Source organism: Alligator sinensis, unplaced genomic scaffold (assembly GCF_000455745.1).
Source record: "Alligator sinensis unplaced genomic scaffold, ASM45574v1 scaffold76_1, whole genome shotgun sequence".
NCBI lineage: Eukaryota > Metazoa > Chordata > Crocodylia > Alligatoridae > Alligator > Alligator sinensis.
In genome coordinates this window covers 2,137,570-2,151,034 of record NW_005841865.1, presented here as the reverse complement: position 1 = coordinate 2,151,034, position 13,465 = coordinate 2,137,570, and the positions used below count along the sequence as shown (strand labels likewise).

General features: G+C 39.7%; 1 protein-coding gene across 1 annotated transcript in view; it reads left to right on the top strand.

Annotated features, from left to right (window-relative positions):
• Positions 1-13,465, top strand: part of STK4 (serine/threonine kinase 4) — a 72,401-nt gene that overhangs the window by 25,527 nt on the left and 33,409 nt on the right. The window contains exon 10 of the mRNA XM_006016720.3: positions 11,660-11,817. Within this exon, the coding sequence (XP_006016782.1) occupies positions 11,660-11,817 (158 nt within the window). The remainder of the gene's footprint in view (positions 1-11,659; positions 11,818-13,465) is intronic.

Here is a 13,465-nt window from a genome sequence, read left to right as displayed (position 1 = left end):
TGCTTGGTTTAATATTTTCCAAATGTGCTGTGTGTGTGTGTAATAATTTTTTTTTAAAAGCTGTTCAGAAGGCACTGCCACATAATTCATCCATAATTGGTTACTTGTGGTCTTAAGTTTTAACTAGCTTGAAATAACCTTTAATATCTTAATAGCTTTACTTCTGGTGCCCTGAGGCAGGTCACTCTCTTCTAGCAGTAAGTATCCTCATTCTGCTGAGAAATGGGAATCATTTTTATTTCAGTTAAGCTCCAATTAATCTTTTTATTGTCCTTCCTTGTCAAGACATCTTCTAGACTATACTTCTACTTGGGCATTATCTCAAATGGCTAGCAAAACCAATTGGTATTCTTTTCTCTCTCTATAGATAAACTTCATTACCATTCATGCAATTAAGAGTTTGTAATTAGTTATTATAATTTCTCCTGTTTACCTTGCAGGCTGTTTGCTAATGTATACATTTACATTCATTTTTGCTAGTGTGTGTGTATATATTAATTACCTGCCCTTTCTTAGAATATATGGTCCTGACACGACTATAGAAAACCTCTTGTGCATTTCTTGTTTTTATTACTTGCCATAGGCCCTGAGATGATGGAAACCTGACATTGTGCAGTTTTTTTGGTTAAGAGAGTAGCACATAACTTATGTGGCAGGTAACCATACTGCTTGCCTTACCCTGTTATCTGATCAGATTTATGAAGTAGGGTCTAGGTTGGTCAGTACTCAAATCTGCTCTGCCTGGATTTGGAGGGGCTTGTCCACTGTAGTATTGATAAACACCAAACAAAATTACACTGCAACTTAGAAAGCATAGACCAAAGGTGGTCTTGAGATATAGATATATTAGGGCTTTTTGTTAGGGTACTTATCTGGGGGTGGGGGTCTAATAACACTTTGTTTCTCTTGGAGATGATGTTAAAAAAATCTTGATCATTTATGAGTATTAAAACATTTTGCCACTTCTCAATAAAATTGTGGTCCTTATGTTTTAGTTGATCCCACATAAAGTTCATTGGGATTAATCAGTTCATTCAACAGTCAGGATTTCTGACCATGTCCAAGCTAATAGGTGTTTTCATGTTCCATTTAAAAAGACACCTTCCATGCTAAAAGCAGTTGTATTTCATAAATCAGGGAGTGATGTACACGAGAAGATTTCCAATCTTTAGATGAAAACTTCCATATAAAATAAACCTCAGATGTATACTTTGGGATATTTTAATTCAACTTCTCGTTTGAACTTTAGCCAAGTTTTAAAAACCAAGATTCAATAAACCTTTCCATTGTTAGAAGTCTACAACTTTTCCTGTAGAGAAATTACTGAATTTTATCTGCAAAAACAGTTATTTGAAAGATGCAGCATAATTAAATATGGGTGACTCAGAAAGCATCCAGTAGGTGTACAATTGGGTTACTGTTATAAGTGAATAAAGCATTATTGATCTGCGGCTGAGGCAGGTTTGTAGGTGTATTTAATGGCAGCAGTTACCTGAAATTCTTTGGTTTCCTGGTATCAAAATAAATGATATGGCTATTATAGAAAACAGCTTAACATTTTGTCAGTTTTATGTCTTCTGTAATACTGGGGCTTTTTACCACATTTTTCCTCTGCTGTTCTCTAGGGAGATGACTTTTCATAGCAACCTCCCACCACCTTTTTAAAATAGCTAGTTATTCCGTTTTCAGTGGCATAGATTTGTATCTAAAATGAACAGGACCATTTAAAAGTAATTGGGTTATAAAGCAATATTAGCATTATGCTCTGAGATACCCTTATGATGAGCATTTGTATAAAAGCCTAAATTGATTAAACACTTCCTTCACTGCTGTAGCATTACACTACTGCTCTTGGTGTATGGAGAATACTGATGTCCAGAAATTAGAACCCAGGCATGCTTCCCTGTGCCTGTTGCAACCTGTATTGCGTTTTACCTTCATTTTTGTGGTGGTGCAGCTGGTCAACCTGACCATCTTTTTTGTTTATTTCCAATCCGTGTGCCAAGACTATTGAGTTGAATACATGTGAGCACAGCCTTGTAGCTCAGTAGAAGGAGCGCACATACACTGCTGTCTTGATGTGATGCCAAGCAAGCAGTATGGATTTATTTGTTTTAGTCAGAGGAGTAGTGGATTCTTAAAAAATGGATTAAAGTAGGGGGTCTGTGCGGTACACGTATCCACTTAGCATGCTGAATCTAGTTCATGGCTTCTCCTTTAGCAAGATGAATTTGATAATCTATGAATATTACATACATGCTGTCCGGTGCTGGAACTGGAAGCAGACATAAATGTGTTTAATGTAGCAATCGTTGTATAGACCCATGTTCTTTTATTGCTTTCTTGAAAGCATTACAAAATATGTCTGCGCTAGGGTACCTATGGAGCAGTTTTCTGGATGTAACCAATGGCTTGAACAAGATGGAGAGCATGAGTAATGGAATAGTTAGTAGATGTATAGGCTTGTTATCCCAACAGAATCAACAAAGACCTATGGGGAAGGAACTGAATCATTTCAGTTCAGGTACATCTTTATCTCCAAATGCTATATCACACCTTCAGGCAAGCTGTGTTCTGCCTGAGAGAGAGAGATTATTTCCTATGAGGACTGAAATGACTTGTCTTTTTTTCTGAGTAGCTAGAATAAACTAATAAAACTTCTGTGATCAAGAAGTGTCTCCTCCAAAGAGGGGACTGCTGCTAAAAAGACTTCTTTTGATACTGAGGTTTGAATTCTCCTAGCAAGAGCAAAAGGCATGGAGAGACTTATCTGCTTCCATCTTGAGCTGTGGTTGAGTTTTTTATGGTTGTTAGCAAGTAAAGTTATTAGGAAGCAGTTGCTGACAATCCTACGCTCCCATTCAGTAGTGTCCCCTCCAAAATCCTTGAGACTGAGCTTGAGGATTCAGCTATGAGGAATTTGCTTAGATGGGTTGCAAACTTGCTTTTACTAGGTTCAGCATAATTGAAAAGTCATCCTACATGCCACAGGGTGAATGTTGAATATCCTTTTCATTCTTACTGCTGTTTCACCTCCTTTTCGTCTTTTGTCCCCGATGCAAATATTCTTACAGATTTAATCCACTGACTAAAGCAAGTAAGAGAGGAGAGGGATGAATGTGTCAGAAAAAAAATGGTGGTGTATGAAGAGCAAGGCAACTTCTAGCGCACTATTTTACTTGCTGCTTATAGTGAGAACTCTGACAATATTAGGCTGCATGGTAGTGTGAGATATCAGTAAATGGCTTTCTTGCATCATGGAGCAAGCACAGCTGAGACCCGTTTCTTAGGGAAAAATCCTCTGTTCTATGTGCCATAGCCTTTAGCTTTGTACCATTGATATAACTATTTTTCTCAGATGCTTTATATTCATTACAAGAGATTAGTTTAGGTGCTTAGAACTAATTAAAGTGAGGCTCAGATATATTTGTAGCTGTGACAGGACTCACCAGGCATATTCTGCCTTTTGTTTGGGACTAAGGCAAAGTTCTTGCAAGTCATAATCAGGGGAAGACTTGCAGGTATGAAGGGTTGCATGTCTTGTATTTAGTGCAGGAAATTTCAGCTGATGTTGCTGAGGGATAAATTCATTAATTATGGAACATTTTCTTTTTCTCTGGTTGAATGAATTGGTATATTTCTCGTTGCACTATAGGAAATGACACACAGTCCTGTTAATCTTTATTAGATCCTGTACAAATTTGTCAGTGCTGTTGCTAAACTTCATAGATGATTAATAATAATTCTGAAGCAAATTAAAACTAGAGTTTGCATTTGAAATCTAGTGAAGTTTCTTGCACATAATCATTGGGTGCTGTTCTGCTGAATGTGTAGCCTAGACCTGAGCTGCCTGTAATTCAAGCTGTACAGGTGCAGAGAAGGACTACTAGGATGATTAGGGGAATGAAGAGCTAATCCTGTGAGAGAACTAAGAAAGTTTTCCTTGTTTAGCCTAGCAAAATGAAGGATGGTAGTTCATGAAAGCTCTCTTTAAAAAGTTGGGTGGATATAGGATGAAGTAAATATGTTGGGAGAGGTGGTAGGGGGGAGAGACTGCTTAAGCTAAAAGGAAGTGTTGGCACAGGAGCAAATGGATATAAATTAGCCATGAATAAATGTCTAACCCTTAAAGCATGGAGGTTTTTAACAGTCTTCTAAGGAGAATAGTCAAGGCAAAAGTCTTTTCTGCTTTTAAAATGGAGCTTGGCCAGCTTACAGAAGGGTTTTCATGATCTTCGTAACTGTGATAGGAGGGGATTGCAGTTGCTGACCAGGAAGATGACTTCTAGTCCTATGTTCCTATGAAGACACTTGGTTTGGGGTTTTTTTTCTTTTTTGAGGTGAAAATGCTAGCATCTGCCAGGTTTGATCTTTCTGCACAGACTGTGTACCTGAGGATGTGTAAGGTGGGCAGTACAGTAAAGCCCTAGCACAAATAAGTTGTTCCCACCTGCTAAATTTTTTACCAAAAAGGCAACCACTGGAGGGGCAGAGGATTCAGGAAAAGGAAGTTAAAAAAAAACAAACCAAACAACCATTAAAAGAAGATTGGGCATTAAAAGAGGATTCTGCTTGAACAGAAAATATTAAAAATGTAAAATAATATATTACAAAATATAATCAAACTATTGCAAAATAAGTCTAAATATTAGTTTAGATCAATGTGACTAGTAATTTTTTTTTATTTAAATTGTGATGTAACTTGACTGATAATTTTCCCCCTCATACATTAATGTGCTATTTTGAGAATTCGTTGGGTTGTTTTTTTAAGCACTTCAAGATTTATGTTGAAAAATAATTGCAGGCTTTATTTGTGAAGCTCATAGGGCTGCACGAACGTATTTTTTAGTTTTAGTTCTGTTGGGGAAAATATGCATGCTCGCTATCTAACTTCTCTAATGTAATATTGCTAATGTAATAATCAAACATTTTATGGCTTCAGATAGAATTATTTTTTTTAAGTGAATGTGTCCATTAGCAAATTGGCAGGGTTGCAGGTTAAACGTATGCTTTAAAATTTACAGTGTGAAGTCCATTAATATTTTAAAAATGTATTTGCAGTGCAACCTTCCTATCTGATTCCCAGCAGATGGCTCAACTCTGATTTGAACTGAGGAAAATCCTTCCATGTACTTCAGGCTTGGGTCCCTTTGCCATGTCACACTGACTGAGCTGGCTTGTCTGCATGCCCATGAGGTTGTGTTCGCAGAGGTCTATATTTACCCCCCAACCCGTCGTAGGAAGCCTTGCAGCTTGGGAGCTTGCTGGCTGGTGGGAGCAGTTCCTCTGAGGAGGAGAGAATTGCAAAGCAAAGGTAGTTTGCTGCCCTGTGTGCCTGATCTACCACATAGGGCCACAGCCCACGAGGCTTCCCACAAGATCTGTGGGGGTCCTGTGGGCTGGATTACATGGTGACAGGGGCCAGATCTAGCCCATGGGCTGGGGGTTGAGTACCCCTGATCTAAAGCACTCTGCCTTGGCCTAAATGTAAATCCAGTGAAGTCAGTGAGTTTTGAAAATCCCATCTATAAAATCCACGTGCTAGAGCTAACTGAATAAAACTCATAGATTGAGCACATCTGTTCATCACAGATGAGGCCATGGTTAAGAGTCTTGTCTCAGTTCTATCATTGAGCATCCTCCTGAAAAAAAACTTCTGCTCTGACCATCTCACCCTTCTCTTTTCATCCCATTACTAACTCCCCTTCTCTAGAGCATCAAAGACATGCTACCTGTCTTCATTTTCTTGGCTCCTTGCCTGTCATCTTTTGTGTAGTATCATGAGGTTGACTTCTGAAGTTGACCATGACAGCAGCCTCCTTGCTCACTTGTTTAAGTTTCAGAGCAATATCTTACTGTTTCCTCCCATACTGGAAGAAGCTTGCTGAAAAGCGAGCAAACCCACGATTTATTCTCTGTGGCCAGGTTCAAGTTCCAAGAGTGGCTGTGATGCCCCTGATGACCATGCAACCTTTGCCCTGCTCCAACTCTGGGGTGTCCTCCCCTTTTTACTCACCTGCCATATCTTGATGTATTTGTTTGATCTAAGGGTCCTAGACCAAGCCCCAGTTCATCTGACCGCCAGCAGGTCCCTTGCAGACCCCCACTGGTCTTGGTCCTACCTCCATCTGCGCCCCAGGGCACCTGTAGCCTTAAGGACTGTTCACGGCCTCTGACCTCTCCTACAGCCATGCCCATGCCTCTCAGGCGTTACCGGACAGTGACTCCCTTGTCTGAGTCTTCCCAGCCCTGCCCCTTTTGTCTAGCCGAGCTAGCTCTGCAGTAGGCGGTCACAGCCGTTTGTCCTTAGCTGCCTGTTCCCTTGCAGCCAACTCATCCCAGGCAGAGGTCTCCTGGCAGGCTGCAGGTGTGCCCCTTCACTCTGATAGGCAGCTGTGTTTCTTTCCTGCCTTCCCTCTTGTGGCTGACCCCTCTCAGCTGCCTGTGCCCCATCTGCTGCCATTTCTCCCCTTAAAGTAACAGGAGCCCCAGGCTTCTTGTTACATTCACCTTTAAACTCCTCTTTGAAACTCACCTATGCCATGACTCCTACAATAAATTGCTCATGGTTCGACTTCTTGTGTGCTGATACCACTGCTCCTTGTCCTGAACAGTAGTGTGTGTCACTTTGGACTCCCTTCGGTACCCATCTGTCTCTTGTCAAATGCTTAGATTGTACAGACTTTAGGAAGGGACCGCCTCACTGAAGTTTTGGCCTATGTTAAGACCCTTTTAGTATTATTTGTATTGTACAACCCAGAGAGCTACTATACACTTCTCTTCTCTGCCTTATGTTTACATCACAAAATCAGCATTCAGTTACTCATATTTTATTTTTTCCTAACAATTTATACCAACCAACATATGGAAACTCTTATTTTCATAGCTTTTTTAAAAAGTAATTTTTTGTAATAAAAGTGCCGAATGAATGAAGTGCTGTGAGCACATGGGGTGCTTTGTGAATACCTTTCAATATATAATTTGCAGTAAGCTGGAATGATTCCATCAGAGCAATGGCGTTCCATTTATAATTAATATAGTCCTTTAAAAAGATGACATATTTAAATGACTGGAACATTAATGGCTCCAGAGGAGCTATCCAGGTTCATTTCCATAAGCATCCTTCTTTCAAAGTTTCTAAATATGGAAATCATTCCTGTCTGTGTGTAACACCCAAGGTATAACCTTCCAGTAGAAATCATTCTCTACAGCCACATGCACTTGCTTCCTGGCAAGCATTAATATTTTAATGCAATTCTGTAAAACTGGGAAACATAAGATACTTGGCATAAGCTGTCTTAGACCCATCTAGCCTGGTGTCATCTACCAACAGCAGCCACAGACACTGTTCTTTACAAGATCAGATAAAGTTATTGTATGGTTTCTTCTTTGGCTGTTGTCAGTCAAAATTTTGAAGGTACTTAAATTCAATACAAAAACCAAGTTTAATAGCAAGGTCACCTTTTTCAGTTTGCACTGATATAAGAGTCAAGATGACAAATATAAGGCATCTATTTGGTATTACCAGACAGGCAGTGATTGATTTTTTTGGTGTACTGTCTTTCATTCTCAAAGATCATTTCTATCAGTCCTGATAAATAAGTAGCTTGACTGAAGTTATAGTAGCATTTCAGAAGTCCCAGAGCTGGAAGTTAATAACTCTATACTTAATCATTCTTAACAAGTTGTTTCAGTAAACCACTTTGTCATTAGATTGTGCTTTGCCAATTGGTGGATATTATAAAATAAAAATAATTGCATCCCTCAAGGGCCAAAATGATTTCAAAGTTTCCAGTGTTGGACATAATATGGATGAGAGAGACACGTGATTTCTTTCAACTATTGTAAACTTTCCAAAAAACAATCTAGAAATGTACTCATTTACCTTTTATTTGTAACCATATATGCAGAAAGAATTTTCATTTTATTAAATCTTTTTGATATCCTGAAGCCACTAAAAGCATTTTATTGCCTGAATTGTCCCATGCTGTAAATGCAGGACCAACCTACAGCTGTGGTTGTTTCTGAAGCACCAATTAGTTGATAAAATAGAATCGAAACTGTTGGGGAGGAATGAGATGCTTAAGAGACTTTCTGAACTGTTTTTTTTCCCCAGCACAAGCAAATATTCATTAAGAAAATTACTTTATTAAGTGGATAAGGTAATGAAACTCAAGTAGTTCTCCCTGTCTTTCCCCCTCTCTCTCTAAAGGAACATTAAAAATGAGAATGTTTGCAAGCTATCCAACACTAACCTGAATTTGTGGGGGGGGTTTAAACCTAATTTATAACTGAGACCTGGGCTACTACTCAATCTATTGGGGACAAATTTGCATTTGTGCCTGTTCTACAAAATTCCCTGCATGAAATATTTCTATTCATTGTCCATAATATTAATTTCTCATGCTTCTAACAGCATCCATACCTTCAGAAGAATGCAAGCAACATTTACATATAATAAAAATATATGTTTTATTACTATAATAGTGATTGGATTCCTATTGTATATCAGTAATTATTCCCAATAGTATTGCAGTTCTCAGCTTTGTGAACACAGTTCCAGACTGACCTTCATGCATTCTGTCTGAAGACATCTCCCTTGATCTAATTCTGTACAGTGAGGTTTTTAAAAAGGGAAATGAATGCCAGGAGGGGTAGGATAATTTGTCCGAACTTCTGTCATTGTCATAATGCAGAAATGTAAGCGCATATTTTCATTTTTAAACTCTGCTAGCCTAGAAAAGGTTTGTATCCGTGCTGCTTCAAGATTTCTAATGACATTTTCAGATTGCAGACAGCCACGCCTCTTTCAGTATCTGAGACTTAGGATCACGCTAAAATATCTCTGCTTTATGGAAGCTTATAGTTAGCACTCTATATAAAAAAAAAAAAAAAAAAGTACTCTTAAAATATATACAAAGTTAACACAGGAATTCAAAGAATAGTCTTATAATAAAATCTGGAAAAGAAATTTTGTAACATGTTGGGTTTGTTTTAAAGAATAATATTCTGTGACAAAACCGTAATAGATTTTCAAGGTAACAATTCCCCCCCCACTCAAAAACATGGCACTACTGAACATTTTATGATCTTTGGGAAAACTTAACATTTGACAGTCTGATTTCTGCCTGCATCTTGGATGTGAAATTGTTTGCCAGAAATTGCCTTATGGAGATCTGGCAAATCAGTAGAGTAACTGCTGGATTTGATGTGGGGGGTTCAAGCCTGAGGGTTTGTTTTGTTTTGTTTTGTTGTGTTTTTTTTCCTTTTTTTTTCTTTTGGCAGTTGTTTAGGGTGACTCTTGAGATTGGTAACTGTTACTACATAGTCCAAAGTGGGTTTCCATTTGGCTAATTTAAAACTGTTTTATATTAACACTTGACCAAGAATAATGAGCTCATTATGAGTTGCTGGCTTTTTCAGGCACTTAAGAATTATGGCTTTTATATAAATTATAACGAATGTTTAAAGGTGAAAGATTTATTGCATTGTGTAGAGAACCAGGCTTTGTCATAATGCAAGACCATCTTTTTCAAGATCAAGGTATTTAAAATAGATGGGTTGATTTGCTATTGTAGAACTAACTCGTGTGCACAAATTGTATATGATGGTTTGTCATCCCTAAATGCAGTACTGTTCTCTCATATGAGTAATCTTTAATTACATTTTTCAGCTTATGTTATCTTAAGATGCAACTTGCTCAACAGCATGTCTTCCACGCAAGCCTATTTTCTGTCATGCTGAGACTCTATCCAGAGTATTGTGTGCATTAAAACTAGCTTGTTCTGCTACATGTTAAATTTGAATACATTTTAGACAGCAACTGAAACTGTACCAGTTGCTACGAACCTTAAATGTGACACACAGTTGCGTCTTTTCAGTGGGAATTCTTGACAAAATGAAAAAACAGTTATGCCAGTAACAATTTTTTTTCCTGAGGTGCATTGATACTAAATTATATTCATTTCTCATCTCTTCCCCCCCAACCACTATGCAAAATTGCAGCCTGTACCGTAACGATCCTCTAGCTCAGTGCATGCCAACCTTTCTGACAGGCATGCCATAAATTAATCCTGCACACTTCCTGCAAGCCACTCAGATCTTTTTCCCCTGCCTGATCTGCTGCTCTGCTTTCTGACCCCCGTCTTATCTGTCACTGTACTGCCTGTCCCCTCCCCAGTGTGCTACATGCTACACAGGCTGCCTGTGCCACTTGTGGCACCCATGCTGCAGGTTGACCACCTCCAGGTAAGACAGATTTGGCTTATCTGGAAGCTGTCTTTAAGCTTGAAACAGCATCAGTGCCTTATCTTTATACCTGAACTCATGGTTGCACATTTCCCATGGTGACCAAAGTTGAGCAGAGGCATGGATGTGGGTGAGTACATGTGCAGCCATGTACAAGTAGCATGGAACAACTATTCACGTGTGTTCTTGCAGGAAAGCAAGGCATAGATTCATAGATGTTAGGGTCAGAAGGGACCTCAATAGATCATCGAATCCGACCCCCTGCATAGGCAGGGAAGAGTGCTGGGTCTAGATGACCCCAGCTAGATGCGTATCCAACCTCCTCTTGAAATCAGTAGAGTAACTGCTGGATTTACTGCTGCATGTTAGTGTCCCTATCTCCACCCCAACCTGACTAAGCAGCTCAGCCAGTCATGCATGTGAAACTGAAATATCTCTGCACACGTCCTCCATAGATGCAGTGTCCTATCTGCCTCCCCTTTTATTCAGCTTCTTATTACTGTACTCCAAAGAGTATATAACGGTGTCGTACCGAGTCAGATGCCCTGTTCAACTACATGTGTTAAGTGCTTTTCTTTCTGAAATACAAATGGACTGGGAACAAGGAAATGAGGGATTCCTTGGTTGGGTTCTCTGAATAGCTGATTAGTCTGTTTGGTGGCCAAAGAGGAAAGGCAATCATTTCTGGTTGATCCAACATCAATATTTTAACTACTGGTTTAACTACTGGTTAATTGAGGAGATAACAATTCAGGTCAAAGGAATTATTTTGCTCAACTGAAAACATTTTTTTCCCTTCTAGTTTGGATAGTTCTTATAAAAATGCAACGAAGATTTGTGCACCATTCCCAAAATCTTGGGGGGGTTAGTCTGGTCTAATCCATTGGGATCCAACCTTTTTTGGTAGGTGTGCCACAAATTAGTCCTATGTCCTCCCTGAGTGCCCTCCCAATCCCCCTTTCTCTGCCTATTCTGCTGTTCTGCTTTCTTCTCCTTGCCCACTCTGGTAGTCTGCTTTCTGCCCTGTCTGCCACTGTGCTGCTTGTACCTTCCCCACCCTGCTACCTGCCACATACACAGGCTGCCCATACCAGTTTGTAGCATGCATACAGCAGGTTGGCCACTTCTGGTCTAGAAGCCAGATGTTTTGGAGTTCTATTCCAAGGTTGGATATTGTGCTTCTTTGTGGTCTGTTGGCCTCTCTGTCCCACTTTACAGACGGGGATAATACTTCCTTCTCTTGGGTGGTGTGAGGTTTAGCTTTCAGAACTTTCCAAACAGTGTTTTATGAGCACTAGGTATCGTTGTTAGCAATCTGATAGTTTGGCACAGATATTAAGTGGAATATAAAACGCTGTTTTTATTTTTTGCAAAAGTGACCATTGTTTTACCACTTTTTAAATATTCCCAGGGAGGGAAGAGACCATGCAGCCAGCCAAACCATCATTCCTGGAATATTTTGAACAAAAAGAAAAAGAGAATCAGATCAATAGTTTTGGGAAGAATGTGTCTGGCCAGACAAAAAATTCATCTGACTGGAAAGTACCACAGGATGGAGACTATGAATTTGTAAGTGCATACATTGAAATGTAATACAATTGTCTTTTTAAGGTTTTCTCTTAATGCTGCTAGAATAAGATTTTTTTTTTTAATTTTGGCACACTAATAGAAACTCAGAGAGACTAAATATTAATACCTTTGAATGGTGGCATTTTGACGGAATAATTTTTCTTCGCTTGCTTCTGGGTCATTACAGCCAGCCACTGATCATTGCTATAATTTTTTTGTGTAAGAATGTTGAAGACACTGAGAGAGACATTATTTTACCTCCTTTTTGTCTAAAATGCCTAAATACAAACAGCATTCCAGATGGTAGTTGGAAAATATTAATCCTTAATGTGGGTGTGTGAAGATCAGTGTTAACAGCTGCTAGGATACTTGAAATATTTTTTCTCTTAAAGCTTTCAGCCATAGGACTCATGTTACTAAAGCTGAGATTCTGAAGTAGTGCATTAACCCCTAAGTTTCTAGTCCTCATGGTTTTGGAGAAAAGGCTTGGAAATAACCCAAAAGGCTTTTAGAAAGCAAATAAAGACCCTAAACTTATTTTAAAATATTGCATGCTCTCTATAGCCTAGCTTTCCTATTGGGGAGAACCTATCTCATGATTTTTTTTCATGCTTTTATCTGCCTTAATGCTTTGTTGTTCAGCTTTCTCCTGTAGCGTTGGTGCAGTGCAGGTGCTTTCTGGTTTAATGTTGTATTGTAGTTTGATGTTCCTTCAGGTTTCCCAAGATTCCGGCTGCCAGATTGAACTAATTAGTGGAAGTTGTTCCCATTCAGAAAGCAAAGTTTACCTGTCATGATGCAAGTTGCAGGGGAGATCTTTTGCCCCAAGGCTGGAATCATAGCTGCAGCCCCTCTGTGCTGCTTGCACTCATTACAAGACTGGCTAAGGCAGATTCAGTAACAATCACTTCTGCCTTTTTTTATTGCTGTTTTCTACTTCAGCCTTAATGGGACCGACAAAGAAATTCTGTTCTGGGGACTCTGGGGCTCCTCAGCTGATCAGAAGGATGGGGGACTTTGCCACGACCAACCTGTGAATATGGCAGCTGGCCCCATGATAACCCCATGAAATTGGCCGGCTGCCTCCAAGTTGGGTAGACACCTACACACAAGGTCTGCTCTGTCCCCATGTACCACTCTGACATTCAACCTGAAAGTTCAGAGTTAGTTGAGAAACATGTTTTGCAAAAATAACATGTTGCCTGGTGGGCTAGTTTGCTGCTCTGGAAGCATCCTCCAGCCCTGCAGTTCCTGTCCTGGTTCTTTACAGTTTGTTTCATTTCTTTAAAATAATAGGTTCAGCGTGTTAGTAGTATGCCTCGTCAAGACCCAGGGTCTTCTCCCGAGACTTAAGCCTCAGAGGCCATCTGTTGGGGAGTCATGGCAAACCTCACATCTGTTCTGCCTAGCAAGGGCAAGATTACACTCCTTAGGCCCTCCACCTGACTCTCTATCACAGCTCTCTTCCTGATCCACAATCTCCTGCAGGGGACTTTCTGATGCCTGCAGCTATCTGGCTCAGTTGAGCCTCATTGTGTGATCACCTAGTTCTCATTGACCTGGCAAGTGCCTGATCCCTGGCCTTGCAACCTCAGCTGGAATACATATGATTAGAGACAGGTGGGCCTGACTCCCCTTAGAGAACCAG